At 42.2% G+C, this 20386-nt stretch overlaps 1 protein-coding gene across 12 annotated transcripts in view; it reads left to right on the forward strand.

The window, feature by feature from the left end:
* The window catches only part of MARK3 (microtubule affinity regulating kinase 3), a 114680-nt gene that overhangs the window by 20331 nt on the left and 73963 nt on the right, over nucleotides 1-20386 (forward strand). For 11 of the 12 annotated variants that reach the window (XM_037984596.2, XM_037984599.2, XM_073011341.1 and 8 more), the window contains one exon: nucleotides 17473-17526. In XM_037984596.2, coding sequence (XP_037840524.1) covers nucleotides 17473-17526 — 54 coding nt within the window. Of the gene's footprint in view, nucleotides 1-17472; nucleotides 17527-20386 lie in introns of those variants that run through there. The other variant, XM_073011345.1, reaches the window with a different exon arrangement.

Genomic DNA, 20386 nt, shown 5'->3' on the forward strand with positions numbered 1-20386 from the left:
ATCTGGGGTTACAGGCACACACCACCACGCCAGGCTAATTTTTTTTTTTTTTTTTTTTTTTGTATTTTTAGTAGAGACAGGGTTTCACCATGTTGGTCAGGCTAGTCTCGAACTCCTGAGCTCGTGATCCACCCGCCTTGGTCTCCCAAAGTGCTGGGATTACAGGCATGAGCCACTGCGCCCAGCCTATTTTGTTTTAAGACAGGGCCACACCCTGTCACCCGGGCTGGAGTGCAGTGGTGCAGTCATGGCTCACTATAGCCTTGACCTCCTGGGGCCAGGCGATTCTCCCACCTCAGCCTCCCGAGTAGCTGAGATTACAGGCATGCACTGCCACACGCGGCTAATTTTTTACAAATTTTTTTGTAGAGACAGGGTTCTCACCATGTTGTCCAGGCTGGTCTTGAACTGAGCTCAAGCAGTCCTCCTCCCTTGACCTCCCCGAGTGTTGGGGTTACAGGCATGAGCCACCATGCTTGACTAATTAAGCTGTTTCCTTTTTTTGGTGGTGGGAGGGTGGGGGTTGGGATGGAGTCTTGCGCTGTAGCCCAGGCCTGGAGTGCAGTGACATGGTCTCAGCTCACTGCACCCTCCGTCTCCCAGGTTCAAGCGATTCTCTTTTTTTTTTTTTTTTTTTTTTTGAGACGGAGTCTCGCTTCGTTTCCCAGGCTGGAGTGCAGTGGCGCAATCTCAGCTCACTGCAAGCTCCGCCTCCCGGGTTCACGCCATTCTCCTGCCTCAGCCTCCCGAGTAGCTGGGACTACAGGCGCCCACCACTGCGCCCGGCTAATTTTTTTTTTCTATTTTTAGTAGAGACAGGGTTTCACCATGGTCTCGATCTCCTGACCTTGTGATCCGCCCGCCTCGGCCTCCCAAAGTGCTGGGATTACAGGCGTGAGCCACCGCGCCCGGCCCAAGCGATTCTCTTGACTCGGCCTCCTGAGTAGCTGGGATTACAGGCGCACACCACCACACCAGGCTGAATTTTTTTTATTATTATTTTTAGTAGAGACTGAGTTTCACCATGTTGGTCAGCCTGGTCTTGAACTCCTGACCTCGTGATCTGCCCACCTCGGCCTCCCAAAGTGCCATGATTATAGGCATGAGCCACTGCTCCCAGCCTATTTTATTTTCAAGGCAGAGCCTCGCCCTGTCACCTGGGCTGGAGTGCAGTAGCGCAGTCATGGCTCACTATAGCCTCGACCTCCTAACCTCAGGTGATCCGCCAGCCTCAGCCTCCCAAAGCGCTGGAATTATAGGCATGAGCCCCCACGCCCAACCTAATTAAGCTTTCTCAAAAGAACATGAAACGTATATTAGGTGTCTGGGAGTTTTTTGTTTATTTGTTTGTTTGTTTGTTTTTTGTTTTTGAGATGGAGTCTCGCTCTGTTGCCCAGGCTGGAGTGCCGTGGTGCAATCTTGGCTCACTGCCAGCTCCATCTCCTAGGTTCACGCCATTCTCCTGCCTCAGTCTCCTGAGTAGCTGGGACTACAGGCACCCACCACCGTGCCCGGCTAATTTTTTGTATTTTTAGTAGAAACGGGGTTTCACTGTGTTAGCCAGGATGGTCTCGATCTCCTCATCTCATGATCTGCCTGCCTCGGCCTCCCAAAGTGCTGGGATTACAGGCGTGAGCCACTGCGCCCGTCTGGGAGTTCTTTTGCTTTCTCATTACTTTAAATGTTGGAAATATCATAGAGGGTTTAAATAATCTTTACTCTTAAAAATAGGTAATGTTTTGTTCTTTTTCAGTAGCAAATATCTGCCACCGCAGTAAAAATTGCCTTTAACTTCAGGAATACACTTAATTTGTATGAGCTGATGTTACTTGCTTGCTAATCAATAGTATTGTCAATATTTACAAATTTATCTTCAAGAATTTTCTTAATTTACTTTTCTCATAGTGTACGTTTAATCAATTATTGTGTAGGAAGGCACATACTTTCCTAACCTTGGTGAAATGACTTTCTTATAGGCCCTATTCCTATTAATCAAAAAATACATGCATTAAAACCACAAAACTAACTCCCTCCTATTGTTCTGTTTGTATGGTACAGAGCCTGTTTTGCTGCCCTTTTTTTTTTTTTTAGACGGAGCCTTGCTCTGTCACCAGGCTGGAGTGCAATGTTGTGATCTCAGCTCACTGCAACCTCCGCTCCTGGGTTCAAGCAGTTCTCCTGCCTCAGCCTCCTGAGTAGCTGGGACTACAGGCGTGTGCCACCATGCCCATCTAATTTTTGTATTTTTAGTAGAGACGGGGCTTCACCATGTTGGCCAGGATGGTCTCAACCTCTTGACCTAGTGATCTGCCCACCTCAGCCTCCCCAAATGCTGGGATTACAGGTGTGAGCCAGCACGCCCAACCTTTGATATAGTTTCTTGTATTTAGGTCTTTGCGCCTGTTGTTTCCTGTACCTGAAGTACTCTTTGCTCTTCTGTTTAGGGAACATTTCTGAGACATAATCATTGACAAATCCCCTTTCCCCAGGCATGGGATTCCATAAAAATCCCGATACTCCCCTTACACAGCACAATTTACATTGTATTGGAATTGCTCGTTTGTCTGTCTCCTCCTCTAGTCTGCAGGCTATCTCCAGTCTGTAGCAGAAGATGACAGAACTTAACACAGTGCTTGGAACCTGTTAGGTACTTAATAAATATTTGTTAAATGAATGTAATATTACTGTTTTTTGCCGGGGGGCGGGTGGCAACAGAATCTCACTCTGTTGCCCAGGCTGGAGTGCAGTGGCGTGATCTTGACTTACTGCAACCTCCTGCCTCCTGGGTTCAAGCTATTCTCCTGCCTTAGCCTCCCGAGTAGCTGGGATTTCAGGCACCTGCCACCACACCCAACTGATTTTTTGTATTTTTAGTAGAGAGGGGGTTTCACCATGTTGGCCAGGCTGGTCTCAAACTCCTGACGTCAGGTGATCCACCCACCTTGGCCTCCCAGAGTGCTGGGATTACAGGTGTGAGTCACCGTGCCTGGCCTGAATGTAGTAATACTTGATGGAAGCTTTTAAAACAGATACTCTCCCTGTGCAGGACCCTCCTGATAGATGTGCCAAGACTGTGACACATATGGCGTAGCATTCATGCCTGCAGCCCACCAGGCCTGGGGCTGCAAGAGCATGAGCCCCGGATCCGTCATCTGTCAGCAAGCATCCTCTGTTTGAAGCAGTGTGCCCTGTAAATATTCTCATTTCCTGTGTGTGCTGAGACTTGGAAAAGATTGGGAAGCACTGGACTATGCTAACTGGATTTTTAAAAGACTGTTGCCAGAAATTTGCCTCTTGACAGTTCATCAATTTTAGTGATAAAATCCTTGTGGATTTTTGGTTAAGACTCGTTGTTGAGCTGCTGTAGACTGCTTTTGGAATCTGTAAACAGCTTGTGTGGGCGGAGCTGTCCTTGTTGTTCTTGATTAAAGCTTTCTTGAGATAAGGAACCAGACCTCTGAGTTTCTTAGTCCCACTAGTTCCAGGTAGCTACTTGCCAGCTTCCTTATGTGGGCAGAGATGGTAGGCTAAGAGAGCATTGGGACAGACACACCCTCCCATTTACCTTACCTAACTAACATTGTCTGGAGTCTGGTCTGTGGTGTTTACTTCTAGTAGGTTCTTTCTCTAGAAATGCTTGAATATGACTAGCAGAGTGGTTTAATGTAAAAATTTTCTCAGTTTTTTTAAAACTTTGAACAAGTTCTCACTCATAGGTGGGAGTTGAACAGTGAGAACACATGGACACAGGGAGGGGAACATCACACACCAGGGCCTGTCAGGGGGTGAGGGTCAAGGGGAGGGATAGCATTAGTAGAAATGCCTAATGTAGATGATGGGTTGATGGGTGCAGCAAACCACCATGGCACGTGTATACCTGTGTAACAAACCTGCACGTTCTGCACATGTATCCCAGAGCTTAAAAAAAAAAAAAAAAAAGAAAAATCTTTTGAACAAAATCATTTTACTCTTTTTTTTTTTTGCCTATTGTAGATATGACATAAAATGTAATCATTATAGAAATTAATTATGTAGAAAGTAAGTTCCTTGAAATTTGTCTCTTCAAAGACAGTCACTTTCAGCAGTTTGGTATATATTCCCAGAGTTTTCTACATTAACTTTAAAAAAAAAATTAACAAAAAGGGACTTATATGGAACATGATGATAGGTTTTTTTTACTTAGTAATGTACCTTGACCGTGTCTGGATCTTAGTACTCATAGATCTGACATATTAGTTTAAAGGCAACATAGCCTCCCTGGGTATGGTGGTGCCATAGTTTATTTCCTGTCAGTGGGCATTAGGGTTGTTTCTGAGTTTTTGTTGTTACGAACAGATCTCCAGTGGACATCCTTTAGCATTGTGTGTCCTTGTTAAGTGTTTCTGTAGGATAATTCCTAGAAATGGAAGTCCTAGGTCAAAGTGGATGAATATTTGACATTGTAATTGGTTTTGAATAAAAAGTGATGTTATCTACTTTATTATCCTACCAAAATGAATGAGAGTGTTCATTTTCCTACATGCTTCTACACTGTAGATAATTTTTGTCTATCTGAATGTCTTAGTCTGTTTTTGCTGCTATAACACAATACCAGAGACTAGGTAATTTATAAAGATAAGAAATTTATTTCTTACAGTTGTGGAGGCTGGGAAGTCCAAGATCCAGGGGCTGCATCTGGCCAGGACCTTCTTGATACATGAAGGGTGTGATGGAAGGGCAACGGGTGGGGAGCAGCAGGGAGGGAAGAGAAGAGGAGGAGAAAGGAAGAAAAGAGGGCAGAGCCCTTGCAGTCTGATTGCCTCTCCAGGGCCCCGTGTCTTAGTACTGCTGCAATAGCAATTACATTTCAACATGAGTTTGGAAGGGGATATTCATTCAAACCATAGCACATATGGACAATAAAAGGGTGTAGAAAAAGCCAGAAGTTGCTTTTTCCCTTTTCACAACTTAGATTTATGATTTTTTAATATATTTTTGTCATTCATAATTTCTTTTTGAAGCAAGTTCCCTGGCCCCCCACAGTAGCTCATGCCTGTATTCCTAGTGCTTTGGGAGGCCAAGGCAGGAGGATCACTTGAGCCCAGGAGTACAAGGCTGCATTGCGCTATGATTGTATCACTGTACTCCAGCCTGGGCAACAGAGGACACTCTCTAAAATAAATAAAAATAAAACAAGTTTCCTGTTTATATCCTTTATTCATTTTTCTTTTTTTAATCTTAGTGAAGTTAAACCCTTTATGTTTCAGTCATCTGTCTGTTATGTCTGTTAATATAGGTTATGAATATCTTTCCCTAGATTGCTTCTTTTAACTGTTTATGATGTCTTGTTTGTGGGAAGTTTTAAAGTATTTTTGTGGCAAAATCATTTAATCTTTTTCTTTATTATATTTGGGTTTCATGTCTTTGTGAAGATTTGTCCCATGACTTAAAAAACAGTTCTGTAGGCCAGGCGCGGTGGCTCACACCTGTAATCCCAGCACTTTGGGGGGCCGAGGCGGGTGGATCACCAGATCAGGAGATCGAGACCATCCTGGCTAACACGGTGAAACCCTGTCTCTACTAAAAATACAAAAAATTAGCCAGGCGTGGTGGTGGGCGCCTGTAGTCCCAGCTACTCCAGAGGCTGAGGCATGAGAATGGCGTGAACCCGGGAGGTGGAGCTTGCAGTGAGCCAAGATCACGCCACTGCACTCCAGCCTGGTTGTGGTGAGCCACCGCACCCAGCTACTTAGTACTTTGCTCAGCTAACATCTTTATTTTTGTCAGTGTTCTCTTGCCCTGTGATGGGAATGTGATGTATTTTGCCTGTTGAAGAACTAAAACCTCTGAAGAAAACCCAGAGGGTTACGGGAAGAGTGGCATTGATGATTTGGGGACTTAATTCATTCTGAGTTAGTATAAGTTAAAGGGTTATTGTGTATTATGTTGAGAGTTTTAACTGCTGTCCTTGGGGTTAGAACAGAGATGTAGAATTATATAGTGAAAAGAATTTTCTAAAAGAAGGGAATAGGGACAATCTGTATCATGCATTTAAGTTCCAAGGATGTTGTGAACATAAAAGATACTCATGAAGGCTGTGCGCGGTGGCTCATGCCTGTAATTCCAGCACTTTGGGAGGCCAAGGTGGGCCGATCACAAGGTCAAGAGATGGAGACCTGAGGTCAGGAGTTCAAGACCAACCTGACCAATATGATGAAACCCCGTCTCTACTAAAAATACAAAAATTAGCTGGGTGTGGTGACGCACACCTGTAGTCCCGGCTACTCGGGAGTCTGAGGCAGGAGAATCACTTGAACCCAGGAGGCGGAGGTTGCAGTGAGCCGAGATCACGCCACTGCACTCCAGCCTAGGTGACAGAGCGAGACTCTGTCTCAAAAAAGAAAGAAAAAAGGTGTGTGTGTGTCTCCTCTTCTCTCCGCAGCTCACTCTTTGATCATTTTCATCTGTTTGTTGTTGTTGTTTTTACAGCATCTAGCTCTTGGCTTTTTTTTTTTTTTTTTTTTTTTTAAGCTTTTTTATAAAGTAGATTTTCGTTCCCTGCATTGTTTCTCTTTCTTTCTGGGGTTCTTTCTTGTTAAGCTCTCTTTCATGTAGAGACTTTCTGTGGTAGTCTGTTAGCCTCTGGTTGTCGGTACCTAATGTGGAGCCCTAAGTGTCTGATCACAAGCTGTGTTTGTATGAATAGGACATGTTTGACCACAGAGCTTTCCTATTGGGAGTTGTCTGGTGCTTTTATTGAAGACCCCAGATATTTGTGTCCTTAGATTTCTGAGAGTATTCAGTTTCTCTAGATAAGAACCTTCTCTTCTGCCTGGGAGGAACAGATGATCCCACCCCTCAATCACTGAGTCCTCCCCCTCCTGCGTTTTCATCTGGTGCTTCACTCCTGTCCTCTCTGCTAGGCCTATTGAAACCCCATTTCTTCATCCTGGGGTGTGTGAAACTACCTGAGACTTTGCATAAATGGTTATATGTTTTGTCACGAGTTTGTTGGTGAAGACTATGGTAACAACTTTACAGAAAGTTTGCAGAATAGAGAAGAAAAAAACCCCCACAATCCTAATATTCTGAATACCATTTTCGTTTTTGTGTATTTTCCATATACATGTTTTTTCAACATATATTTGATTATAATTTTGTATCTTGTTTTTTCCACCCTCGGAATTTTATCCAAAGCAGTTTTCTATGTTGCCACTAATCGTCATAATTGTTCGTTTCAGTGGTTATGTACAATGCCATTGATGAGAACAGCAGTTCTCAAACTTTTCTGTCTCAGAACTCCTTTAAACTGAAAATTGAGGCCGGGCGTGGTGACTCAACACCTGTAATCCCAGTGCTTTGGGAGGCCGAGAAGGGTGGATCATGAGGTCAGGAGATTGAGACCATCCTGGCTAACACGGTGAAACCCCGTCTGTACTAAAAATACAAAAACAAAATTAGCTGGGCGAGGTGGTGGGCGCCTGTAGTCCCAGCTACCAGGAGGCTGAGGCAGGAGAATGGCGTGAACCTGGGAGGCAGAGCTTTCATTGAGCCGAGATTGTGCCACTGTACTTCAGCCTGGGTGACAGAGCGAGACCCTGCCTCATAAATAAATAAATAAATAAATAAATGGAAAATTGAGAACTCCCCAAAGCTTTTATTTATTAGGGTTATCTGTATTGATAGCTGCTGAATTAGAAGTTATTACTTAGGAACTTAAAATATATATTAATTCATTAAAAATAATCCTATTACATGGTAATGTAAGTAACATATTTTTATGAAAAACAACTATTTTCCAAAGCAAATTATTGAGAAGAGTGACATTGTTTAAATTTTTTGGCAAACCCCTTTAATGTCTGGCCTAATAGAAGTTAGCTGGGTTCCTGTGTCTACTCTGCATTCACACTATTTCAATATCTTGTTTTGGTTGAAGGGTGTGAAGAAATGTAGCTACAGAAGGAAGGGAGTATATTAATACCCTTTTCAGGTGATTGTGGATATCGTTCTTTGACATTATACCAAAACTCAGCAAGTAGTTTCTTGGGTGTGGGTAGACAGTGGTGAATTGAATTTTTATTCAAAACAACTGTAGTCACTGACAAAAAAATGTTAAAACCCAGAATGATTTGCTTCAATTAAAAATTATATCCCAAGAGCAGGGGTCTACCAGGTTGTCTTAGGGGAGGGGGGAACTGGCCCACGTCGGAAATGGAGCAGGTCAAAACTCCCCTGCTGATCAGGGCGATGGGGATTGGGATCAAGATTGCTCCTGTGAATAGCCACTGCCTGCAGAACATAGCGAGATCCTGTCTCTTAAGAAAAAGAAACAGAAACTTTTGGAAACAAGCAGACAAGAGTGAAAGAAAGCCTTGGTGTAAGATATAATTTACATATTCTATATAAGATATAGACTACATATATAACTAAAAAAGCATAAAAACAGTCAGCATGCTTTTAGTACAACCCGGAGGTATAGTTAATGTGCAGGGAAAAAGCTCCATATAAACCTAATCCCTATACATAAAAAGTCACTTAATTCCACAGTTTTGAACATTTTGTTTTTCTTTTTGAGATAGGGTCTTGCTGTGTCGCCCAGTCTGGAGTGCAGTGGTGCAGTCTCACCTCACTGCAGCTCTCTACCTCCTGAGCCCAAGCAGTCCTTCCACCTCAGCCTCCTGAGTAGCTGGGACCAGAGGTGTGTGCCACCGCGTCTGGCTGACTTTTTGTATTTTAGAGACGAAGCATCCCCATGTTTCTCAGGCTGGTCTTGAACTCCTGGGCTAAAGTGATCCTTCCACCTGGGCCTGCCAAAGTGCTGGGATTAAAGGGATGAGCCGCCACACCTGGCCAACACTGTGTGTGTGTGTGTGTGTGTGTGTGTGTGTGTGGTAAAATACATGCAACATGAAAGTTATAATTTTAACCCTTTTTTAAGTGTGTAGTTCAGTGACATCAAGTATATGTACATTTGTTGGGCAACCATCACCACTATTCATTTCCAGGCAGATAGTTAATACTCATTTTTTTGTGGTTTCTATATTTGCAAATTTACCTGTTGGATAAAATTTATTTGTAACCCCAAAATCAGTACAGTGCTTTGGTAATCCTTTTTGGACATATGCAGAACGGTGAAAAATATGCACATCCCTAGCTGAGGTTCAACAAGGGGACACTTTGCTTTCTTATTTCAGTCTTCATGCTGTAAACCAGTGTCTTTTTTGTGATCTATTTAATGCCTTTTTTTTTTTTCGTTTTTGTACTTTTTGTTGATGATTTTGCTATTTAAAATGGGCCCCAATCTTAGTGCTGAAGTGCTGTCTAGTCTTCCTAATGCATACTTGAGTGAAACTTACCTAACACGTGCGTTTTCTTTGTAAGGCATCTCATGGCCTTGCCATGGATAAAACTCTAGACAGTTGAGTTTTTCCTTGCACTGTGCATGGCTGTGATGCTTTACAAAGAAGATGCATGTGTTAGAAGTTTCACTCAGTGCGTTACAGTGCTGCGGCTGTGAATTCAGTGTTAACCAATCATATATAGTAAAGAAGGTGTTCTTAAACAGACACAAACATAACACAAACTTATGTATTGATCAGTTGATGCAAAATGTTGTGACCAGAGGCTTGCAGAAACCTAACCCCCTAGAAGCAATGATTTAGTTTTCACCAGTTCAGTGAGCACAGTAACTTCATAGAATGAACAACCAGAATTGACTGTAGCTCCTTTTTTGAAAGAAGAGGCTTAATTATGGAGAAAGACATCAGGAAAAATCACAGGCTTTCCTCATTTGTGTGATTTTTCATTCTGTTCCTGTCTTCAAGAGTGGAGCCCTAAGAAGAAAACTGAGAACACCCAGTAAATAGGTAACGAGTGCCTGGCTTAGCCTTGTAGAGGCCAGAGGAACATTGGCCTTTACACTGGGACATTCCACACACATAATGCAGGGTTGTTTTCTATGGACAGTTGAGTTTTTCCTTTTCCAAGCATATTTTAGGGTTGGCTTTCTGTGCCCTACTACATGTGCCACTGTACTGCTGTCAGATTTTTATCTCCCAGAAATTCTTTGAAGTCATTTGTCTTCTGGTGGCACCCCTTCCCTTCTCTTGGCCATTCTTTGTCATTTGGTCTTTGTTCTTCAGTTGGGCCTATCAGGTGGCAGGAGAGAGAAATGCATGTGATCAGTATGCCATCTTTAACCAGTGTCCTCATTATGGTTATGAAAATAAGTTTTCATGTAATTATTTTTATTCAAGTTACATATTACACACAGTTTAAAGAGTCAAGACTTGTTACAAAGCAGTCCCCTAGACTCACCTGTTTCCTTGTCTCCCAAGATGGCCACTTTTAATCTGTTAAAATGATTCTTTAGTCTTTTAAATGATTCTTTCATACTTTATAACATCCTTGTAGTCTTACTTGTTTTTCAGGTTTAGGCATTATCTGTTGACATTTTATTTAAAGTCATCATTGACTTTAAAAAACACAAAAACTCTTTACTGAAATGTAAATGTTGGGTGCAATGGCTCATGTCTATGAATCCCAGCACTTTGGGAGGCCGAGGCAGGTGGATTACCTGAAGTCAGGAGTTCAAGACCAGCCTGACCAACATGGTGAAACCCTGTCTCTATTAAAAATACAAAAATTAGCTGGGCATGGTGTGTGTGCCTGTAGTCCCAGCTACTTGAGAGGCTGAGACAGGAGAATTGCTTGAACCCAGGAGGCGGAGGTTGCAGTGAGCTGAGATCGCGCCACTGCATTCCAGCCTGGGTGACAGAGTGAGACTCCATTTCAAAAAAAAAAAACAAAAAGAAATGTAACACACATAAAAAGTGCCCAAATCATAAGTGTATTGATGAATTATTGATGAATTATCACAAAGTAAACACATTTGAATAACCATGACCCAGGCAAAAAATATACTGTGACCCACACCCTAAAAGCCTCCCTTTGGCCTCCTTCAGATCTCTTCACTACCCCACCTCTTCAGGTGAACCACTGTGCCACCTTCTAATACCATAGGTTTTGTCTGTCCTTTTAACATTGTACTAATAGAATGTTAGAGTATATTAATAATAGTGTATTATTTTGTGTCGATTTCTTTTACTCTATTTCATGCTTGTGATATTCCATGTTGAGGTTTTCATTTGTAACCAACTATTGTAGTTGTTTGACTTGGTCTCCATTTGCTATGGATTGAATTGTATGCCTCAAAATTCCTATGTGTAAGCCCTAACCCCCAGTGTGACTGTATTTGGTGATAGAGTCTTTATAGAAGGTTAAGTGAAGTTGTAAGTATGAACGCTGGTTGACAGGATTAGTATTATTACATGAAGAGACACCAGAGAGGTAGCTTTCTCCACCACATGAGAACACAGGGGAGAGGGTGGCCATCAGCAAGCCAGGAAGAAGGTCCCCTCAGAACTGTGAGAAAATAAATTACTGTTAAGTCCCACAGTGTGTGGTATTTTGGTTATGGCAGCCCATGCTGACTAATGCATCATTCTTCAGGCCACTCTGTCCCCCTAAAGGACTTGGAGTCTTTTTTTTTTTTTTTTTTTTGCCTCCTCTTTTAGTGGCTGTAAATGCTGTAACACTTTCAGAAGCAGGGTGTTAGGATCTTTTGACCATTAGTGAACCAACAGAAAGCGGAAGATAAGTATTTTTCTCCAGTGAGTGTTTGCTGTGAATCTGTTGGGAGAAGCCCTTCTCATGTATGAGCTGTCCCTATCCCTATTTTGTAATTTTCCACTTTCCTGCTGGCATCAGAGTGAATATAAATGGAATTTCCCAGAAATTTCCACAGCAAGTGGCTTTCTCACTTAGTGAGCCCCCTTGGTGTTTGTTGTGTCTCCCTTTACCCAACCCCACAATCACTGGAATGAAGGGGTGGTCTTCTCTCCAGTCTATACCTTTCTGAGGCACTGCAGTTGGGTATACCCCAGTTACCACTTGTTTTGGTGACCCCAAGGTTTCAGCTTTGCCTGAGCTCTCCAGGCTCCAGCTCTGGGCCAAGGTGATTTTGGTGGAGTCATCCCAGCAGGGAGCTAGGAGGAAGAAGAGATTAGGAACTCCCGCTCAGGCTTCTTTGCTGCACATACACATGTCACATCAAACGATGATGTTTCACTCTGGGGACATGGTTGCTTTTGATAAAATGACTTTTCTACAGTTTGGTTAAGCTGAATGAAACATTTGAGCTCCTATTTTTGTTTCAGATGCTATTGAATAGCTGTATCTGAAGATAAACGTGTGTAAGAACAGAATCAGGCTGGGCAAGATGGCTCATGCCTGTAATTCCAGCACTTTGGGAGGCTGAGGTGGGCAGATCACCTGAGGCCAGGAGTTCAAGACCAGCCTGGCCAACATGGCGAAACCCTGTCTCTACTAAAAAAATACAAAAATTAGCTGGGCATAGTGGCATGTGCCCATAATCCCAGCTACTTAGGGGAGGCCAAGGCAAGAGAATCGCTTGAAGCCGGGAGGCGGAGGTTGCAGTGAGCCAAGATCATGCCACTGCGCTACAGCCTGGGCAACAGAACGAGACCCTGTCTCAAGGAAAAAAAAAAAAAAAACAATCAGAATCTTTGGAATAGTGACCAGATGCCGTGGCTCACGCCTGTAATCCTAGCATTTCGGGAGGCTGAGATGGGCAGATCTTTTGAGCCCAGGAGTTTGAGACCAGCCTGGTTAAAATAAGGAGACCTCATTTCTACAAAAAAATTAGCTGGATGTGGTGGCATGTGCCTGTAGTTCTATCTACTCAAGAGGCTGAGGTGGGAGGATCACCTGAGCCTGGGGAAGTCGAGGCTGCAGTGAACTGTGATCATGTCACTGCACTCCAACCTGGACAACAGAGTGAGACCTCATCTCAAAAAAAAAAAAAAGAAAAAAAAATCTTTAGAATAGGAGGAGGATATTGAGCAGGACCCTGAGAAACTAGTGATTAAGAGTCCAGGTGTGAAAATAGAAACCAGGTCTCAGGAGCTCAGAGAGAAGAACTGGAAAGACAGCATCTTTGATGGATTTGGCCATGAGGAGAAGGAGGAATAAAACAGAATGGAGGCCAGAAAAGAGTATGTATGTCTAAGGGTTTATTTGGAATTGGGAGATCCAGGTATACCATGTAAAATTGCTTATGAAGGTAAAGTTTGAAGAAAATTCATTCCACTTTGAGCTATATAATTTTTAAAACCACATTATCTGTTAAAACACCAGAAGCCCTGTTTCTTGGTTACTAATTATGAGTATTCAAGGCCTCAGATCAACTCAGCATTTATTTTTATTTATTTTATTTTTTTATTTTTATTTTATTACTTTTTTTGCATTTTTAGTAGAGACGGGGTTTCACCGTGTTAGCCAGGATGGTCTCGATCTCCTGACCTTGTGATCCACCCGCCTCGGTTTGAGATGGAGTCTTGCTCTCTTGCCATACTGGAGTGCAGTAGCACGATCTCGGCTCACTGCAACCTCCACCTCCCAGATTCAAGTAATTCTCCTGCCTTAGCTTCCCGAGTAGCTGGGATTACAGGCCCGTGCCGCCATGCCTAGCTAATTTTTTGTAGTTTTAGTAGAGATGGGGTTTATCATGTTGGCCAGGATGGTCTCTATCTTCTGACTTCATGATCTGCCTGCCTCGGCCTCCCAAAGTGCTGAGACTACAGGCGTGAGCCACCATGCCTGACCTATTTATTTATTTATTTAATTTGATAGAATCTCATTCTTTTGCCCAAGCTGGAGTGCAGTGGCACCATCTTGGCTCACTATAACCTCCATCTCCAGGTTTCAAGTGATTTTCCTGCCTCAGCCTTTCAAGTAGCTGGTGGGATTATAGGCATCTGCCACCAAGCCCGGCTAATTTTTGTGTTTTTAGTAGAGACAGGGTTTCACCATGTAGGCCAGGCTGGTCTCAAACTCCTGACCTCAGGTGATCCACCCACCTCGGCCTCCCAAAGTGCTGGGATTACAGGCATGAGCCACCGCGCCCAGACAACTCAGCGTTTATTGAGTACTCCTTATGTGCCAGTTAGGGCTATAAAGACAAATAAGATGTCTTTTCCCCAGTTGAGATATGCATAAGACAGTTCATGTTTGCCTGTTTCAGTAGTCAGTATTTTCTTTTGCTTATTCAGTTTCCATTGACACTTATATTTTCCAAATACAAAATTAGAATTCCAACTTTGCGTTTTTGAGGCGCACACACTCATTTATTCTACACTCCTTCCCCAGTTCTGATTTGCTTCCTCCTGAAAATGGGGGTGATGGCCCATCCACTCCAGGGTCAGAATTGCTGGGTGCCTTGTTGAAGTGATTTTTTTCTGTAGCTCCTCTGGAGGTTATAGACTCAGGGAATAAGTAATATGGTCAGGTGGAGGCTTTAGACCAAGTTAAGCAGGGTTTTTAAAACATGGTGTTCATGTACATAGTGTAGCCATTCTCAAAAGTATGGCATGGGGAGATCCCTGGAGGTTTTCTGAGACCCTTTTCAGGAGTCCGCAGAGTCAAAACTATTTTTGTGATACTATTAAAACATTTGCTTTTTTCATTCTCTCTCTCACAAGTGTAGAGTGGAATTTTCCAGAGGTTCCATGATGTGTGATATCACAACAGATCGAATGCAGAAGCTTGTATGAAAAGTTCATACAATATATATTATTTGTGTTATAATGGGCTTATTGTTATTTTGAAATCAGTTATTAAATACTTTTTTAAATAATTTCTCAGGTTTTATTTGTATTATGATAAATATTCATTGATACAGCCCACATTTGGGGGAGTCAGTAATCTTTAAAAGTGTAAAAGGGACCAAAAAGTGTGAGAATGTTTGATGTAGAGAAACTGCAAGCTTCTTCCCTGGACTTTGGCTATAGATGCTTTCTTCAGGGGTGGGTCTTCTGGGCCCAGGTCCTGCAGGATGCCCAGTAGGAAGCAGAGCCTCTTTGATCTTATGGGGGTGGGCTCATTTGCTGTTCTGGAGCTCAGGTGCAAAGCTGAGTTACTTGATATTCCCTGGTCATGGCAAAGCCTCTCTCCACTTTTCTTCTCTTCTATTGTCACTTCCATTCTTTTCCCATTCTGGATACCCAGAGTCCATAGAAATCATTTTTACCTGACAGCGATGAGCTGACCAGAAGCTATAGAAGCTATAGTACTTCCTATATCCTAATGGTTTTTAAAAATACTGGCGGGGCATACTCACCCTTTCTGAACAAAGGCTGCAAGGTGACCCTTTTGTTGCCTCTATATATATTCACTTGGTTAGCCCACAGATTGGTTTGGATCTAGTTCCCTTTCCTTCTTTAACTGCCCAAAGGGCTTTTCTATTTTTTAAAAAAAAAAAAAAAAAAAGTTTTTAAAGTTTTCAGATTCAATACCCAAGTATTTGTATGCTTATCCATCCCAGAGTCAGCTAAAGTGTCAGTAAATTGTAAAGAAAAGATTTGCTACATTGCATATGTTTTTAGAAGTGCTTTCTGTGTATAATCTCTCTCTCTCTCTCTCTCTGTCTCTCTCTCTCTCTCTCTCTTTTTCTTGGTTTGGAGGAGATTTTCCCCTTGTCTGTAAGTGACTTAAATATAAAATGTTATAACAATACATTTATTAGTTTGAAGCCCCCAGATTTTCTTTTCTTTTTTTTCTTTTAAGTGAAAGCAAGTTTATAAAAGAAGTAAAGAAACAGACCAGGCACTGTGGCTCTCACCTGTAATCCCAGCACTTGGGTAGGCCAAGGCGGGTGGATCACCTGGGGTCAGGAGTTCGAGACCAGCCTGGCCAACATGGTGAAACCCTGTCTCTACTGAAAATACAAAATTAGCCGGGCGTGGTGGTGCGCACCTGTAATCCCAGCTACTCCAGAGGCTGAGGCAGGAGAAACTATTAAAACTTGGGAGGCGGAGGTTGCAGTGAGCCGAGATCATGCCACTGCTCTCCAGCCTGGGCAACAGAGGGAGACTGTCTCAAAAAAAAAAAAAAACAAAAACAAAAAACAGAGGCCGGGCGCGGTGGCTCAAGCCTGTAATCCCAGCACTTTGAGAGGCCGAGACGGGCGGATCACGAGGTCAGGAGATCGAGACCATCCTGGCTAACATGGTGAAACCCCGTCTCTACTAAAAAAAAAATACAAAAAACTAGCTGGGTGCGGTGGCGGGCGCCTGTAGTCCCGGCTACTCGGGAGGCCGAGGCAGGAGAATGGCTTAAACCCGGGAGGTGGAGCTTGCAGTGAGCTGAGATCCGGCCACTGCACTCCAGCCTGGGCGACAGAGCGAGACTCCGTCTCAAAAAAAAAAAAAAGAAAGGAAAAAAAAAGAAGTAAATCAAAACCAAAGAATGGCTGCTCCATAGAGCAGCAGTATCAGCTGCTTGACTGAGTCTACTTTTAGGTATTTCTTGATTATATGCTAAACAAGGGGTGGATTATTCATGAGCTTTCTGGGAAAAGGGCAGAGATTTCCTGGAACTGAAGCTCCCTCCCCTTTTAGGGAACTGTTTAGGTAACTTCCCACAGTTGCCATGGCATTTGTAAACTGTCGTGGTGGTGGTGGGAGTGTTTTTTAGCATGCTGATGCATTATAATTAGTGTATAATGAGGAGTGAGGACGACCAGAGGTCACTTTCATCACCATCTTGGTTTTGGTGGGTTTTGGCCCGCTTCTTTACTGCATCCTGTTCTATCAGCAGAGTCTTTGTGACCTGTATCTTGTGCCAAGCTTCTCCTATCTCACCCTGTGAGTAAGAATGCCTAACCTCCTGGGAATGCAGCCCAGTAGGTCTCAGCCTTATTTTACCCAGCCCCTTTTCAAGATGGAGTTGCTCTGGGTCAAACACTTCTGACATACTTCCCCCCCTCCCTTAATCCTTAAGAATTGTAGAGGGGGCCGGGCGCGGTGGCTCAAGCCTGTAATCCCAGGACTTTGGGAGGCTGAGACAGGCGGATCACGAGGTCAGGAGATCGGGACCATCCTGGCTAACACAGTGAAACTCTGTCTCTACTAAAAAATACAAAAAACTAGCCAGGCGAGGTGGCGGGCGCCTGTAGTCCCAGCTACTCGGGAGGCTGAGGCAGGAGAATGGCGTAAACCCGGGAGGCGGAGCTTGCAGTGAGCTGAGATCCAGCCACTGCACTCCAGCCTGGGCGACAGAGCAAGACTCCGTCTCCAAAAAAAAAAAAAAAAAAAAAAAAAAAGAATTGTAGACGGACAAAGGTCAATTATCTGTAACTTCAAGCCAAATATGGGTGATGATATTCCTGCCTATTAGGGTCTCTTGTATTTAGGGTAGAGAGAAGTTTAGTGAGAAAGCATTGGTATGGAAGCCCCTATTTTCAGTTACACAATTTTATAAAGTTACAATTACAAAGTTAAATTGCTTTTTGTAACCAGCTGAGTTTTAGGTTTTGAGGTTTGCTGCTTGCTTCTTAATGCCATATATCTTGGCATTTATCAGTCCATAATTACTACATTCTTAAAATCCATAAATATTTTTTATTCTTTCTAGGTTGCAATAAAAATAATTGACAAAACTCAGTTGAATCCAACAAGTCTACAAAAGGTAAGATTGGTTCAATATCCAGTACTTTTTAAACGATTGTCAGTGCTAATTGCCATCTAATTTGTCCCTTAAATACCTCAACTGTTGTTTTTATTTTATGTTTAATGCCATAAAGCTTCCTATTCCTCAAATAAATGCAAGTTAATCTAGTATTTCATAAAAAATTGTTGGGTTATTTTCGGTTGGAGATTATTTTTAAATGTTCTTAACAGGACAAACTAAAGGCTGTGCTTTTTTTTGTACTTTTTTATTGATATAGTTGTGCAAGGCTATACTTTTTATTGAATACTCTTAATATTGACTAGAGTTTTTAAAAAATAATACAGTACAAAAATATTTTCATGTAATTGATATTGTGCAAATTTGAACCTTTCTTATAGCTAATACTGAAAACACCACATCTGATTAAGGAGTGATGATTAATATAAAAGGGAAGTGTTAAAGTAAAACTGAAAGTAGAAAAGCATGTTCAAAAAGCAGTATTGCCATTGGTATCATTTAACATAGATCAGGTCTTTGCCCTAGTGCCTTTTAGAATCACCTGGGCAGATTTTTGAAAGTCCTAACACTTACATAATAATGCCTAAGCAATTAGGTTGGGCCCAGACATAGGTATTTCACTCACTAGTAGGACATCAGCAAATAATGATCTTCATAATAAAATTTTCCTAGTTGTTTTTAACTTTGCAAAGTCTTTTTACATACATCATTTGATTTCTAGATTTGACCTATAGTAGTTGAGGGGTACAGAGACCATGAACTGGGAACAGGAAGTACTGAATTTAAGTCCTGGCTCTGCCACTTAGCCAAATGTCTGACCTTGAACAAGGCACTTAACTTTTCTGGACCTTGGGTTTCTCATCTTTAAAGGGAGATAATTTCATCTTATGATGGATGTATTAATAAAATAATGCATATAAAAGGGCTTTGTAAACTGCATAGCACTGTACAGTTGTGCGATATTTTGATAAGTGCAATGCTCTATATACATTTCTATTGTATTCCTCATGGTTATTTATATCCTGGTAATTTTGAAGCCCTGTCCCTGTTATGTGTGTGGGAGGTGGGTAGGGAGATAGACTTTCTCTGCACTAAAAATGTTATTTCAACAAGTGGTTCTTTGTGATCTGCAACCCATAATGGGCCTTAAGGCTTCTCAAGGTGGACATGAAACATCTGAAAATTCCAGTCCTTTGTCCTGAAGAGTAAATTTTATCTATTTCCTTAAACTTTCATATCTTCAGCTATCTAAGGATTTGGTACTAATAAATACACTAGGGGTTACTACAATTTGATATTAAGAACTAAAATTAACATACAAGGATGTTCACTGAGGGCTCTAATCGAGTATTCTATGATGTTACGTACCTTCCACTATTCATGTGTACCTGGATATAATTGTAATCCTAACAGTTTTCCAGGAAAAATTTTTACTATGGTGTTGTATCGAGTTGGCTGTGGGTTTTCCTTGTTTGCTTGCTTCCTTTATTCATTTTTTATTTTATTTTTTTGGTCGTGATTTTGCATTGCTGCTCTTCTTTTATTATTTGTCACATCATTATCAGTTTAGTGCATGGTAGTTTGTCTGGTTAGCCCACTAGTGTGATTATGCATATTTGTATCTGAATTAATTTTGGCTTATAATAATAATTAAAACTTTAAGATTTGTTTTTGGTATCATTCAAGTATGAACCATTCACAGAAGACTTACTCTAAAGCCAGCTGTATCCCAAGTTAAGTAACTTGATAAGTATAATATTTTCAGTTTATAGGGCATTGTTTAAAATTGTGTATATAACTTCATATGCTTATAAAGTAAATTAGAAGCATTTTATATACATTTGTTTCCAGTTCTTTTTCACCAAGTATCTTACCGCCAGCACCTGCCCCCATCTTTCTCCCCCACCAATTTTGCAACAATGTAGAGTGTACCAGGCAACTTTGTCAGCCCTCTTTGGAATAGTCATTCTTGCAGACTTTTTCCTTCTCAGCACCATTCCTAGTTGTATTATACTTGCTTCAGGAACAGCTCTCTCAGTGATTTAAAGCCGTGGAGCATGCCCTAGCAGCTAACATTCATTGTAAGGAACATTCCGCCATCAGCAGTATGCAGTCTGTTTTTGCCACCACTACTGAAAAAGGTGGACTGGCTCATTCAGGCAGTGTTTGAACACATGTGTTAAAATATCGGTTTCATTGCAGGCCAGGCGCGGTCGCTCACGCCTGTAATCCCAGCGCTTTGGGAGGCCAAGGCGGGCGGATCACAAGGTCAGGAGATCAAGACCATCCTAGCTAACACGGTGAAACCCTGTCTCTACTAAAAATATAAAAAATTAGCCGGACGTGATGGCGGGCGCCTGTAGTCCCAGCTGCTCTGGAGGCTGAGGCAGGAGAATGGCGTGAACCCTGGAGGCGGAGCTTGCAGTGAGCTGAGATCGCGCCACTGCGCTCCAGCCTGGGCGACAGAGCGAGACTAGTCTCCAAAAAAAAAAAATATTGGTTTCATGATATTCAGGCTTGCACACTGGGTCATGAACATTTACTAAATGCACATATAAGTAAGCGTGAGTTGACTATGTTTGCAAATTGATTATTTTCACAGATAAGTCTCTTCATTTTTCCTTTGTAGTTTTCCAGCCATTGATTTAATAAACGTTAGATTCTGGTGAGAGATTTATTTTTCTCCATTGTTTTTGTACTTTTTTTTTTTAAGAGATGGGTCTTGCTCTGTTGCCCAGGCTGGCCTTGAACTCCTGGGCTTGAGCAGTCCTTCCACCTCAACCTCCCAGGTAGCTGGGTCTACAAATGCACACCACAGCATCTGACTATATACCTTTGAATGTCTCACTACTATATGTGG

The sequence above is a fragment of the Chlorocebus sabaeus genome, chromosome 24, assembly GCF_047675955.1.
Source record: "Chlorocebus sabaeus isolate Y175 chromosome 24, mChlSab1.0.hap1, whole genome shotgun sequence".
NCBI classification, from domain to species: Eukaryota; Metazoa; Chordata; class Mammalia; order Primates; family Cercopithecidae; genus Chlorocebus; species Chlorocebus sabaeus.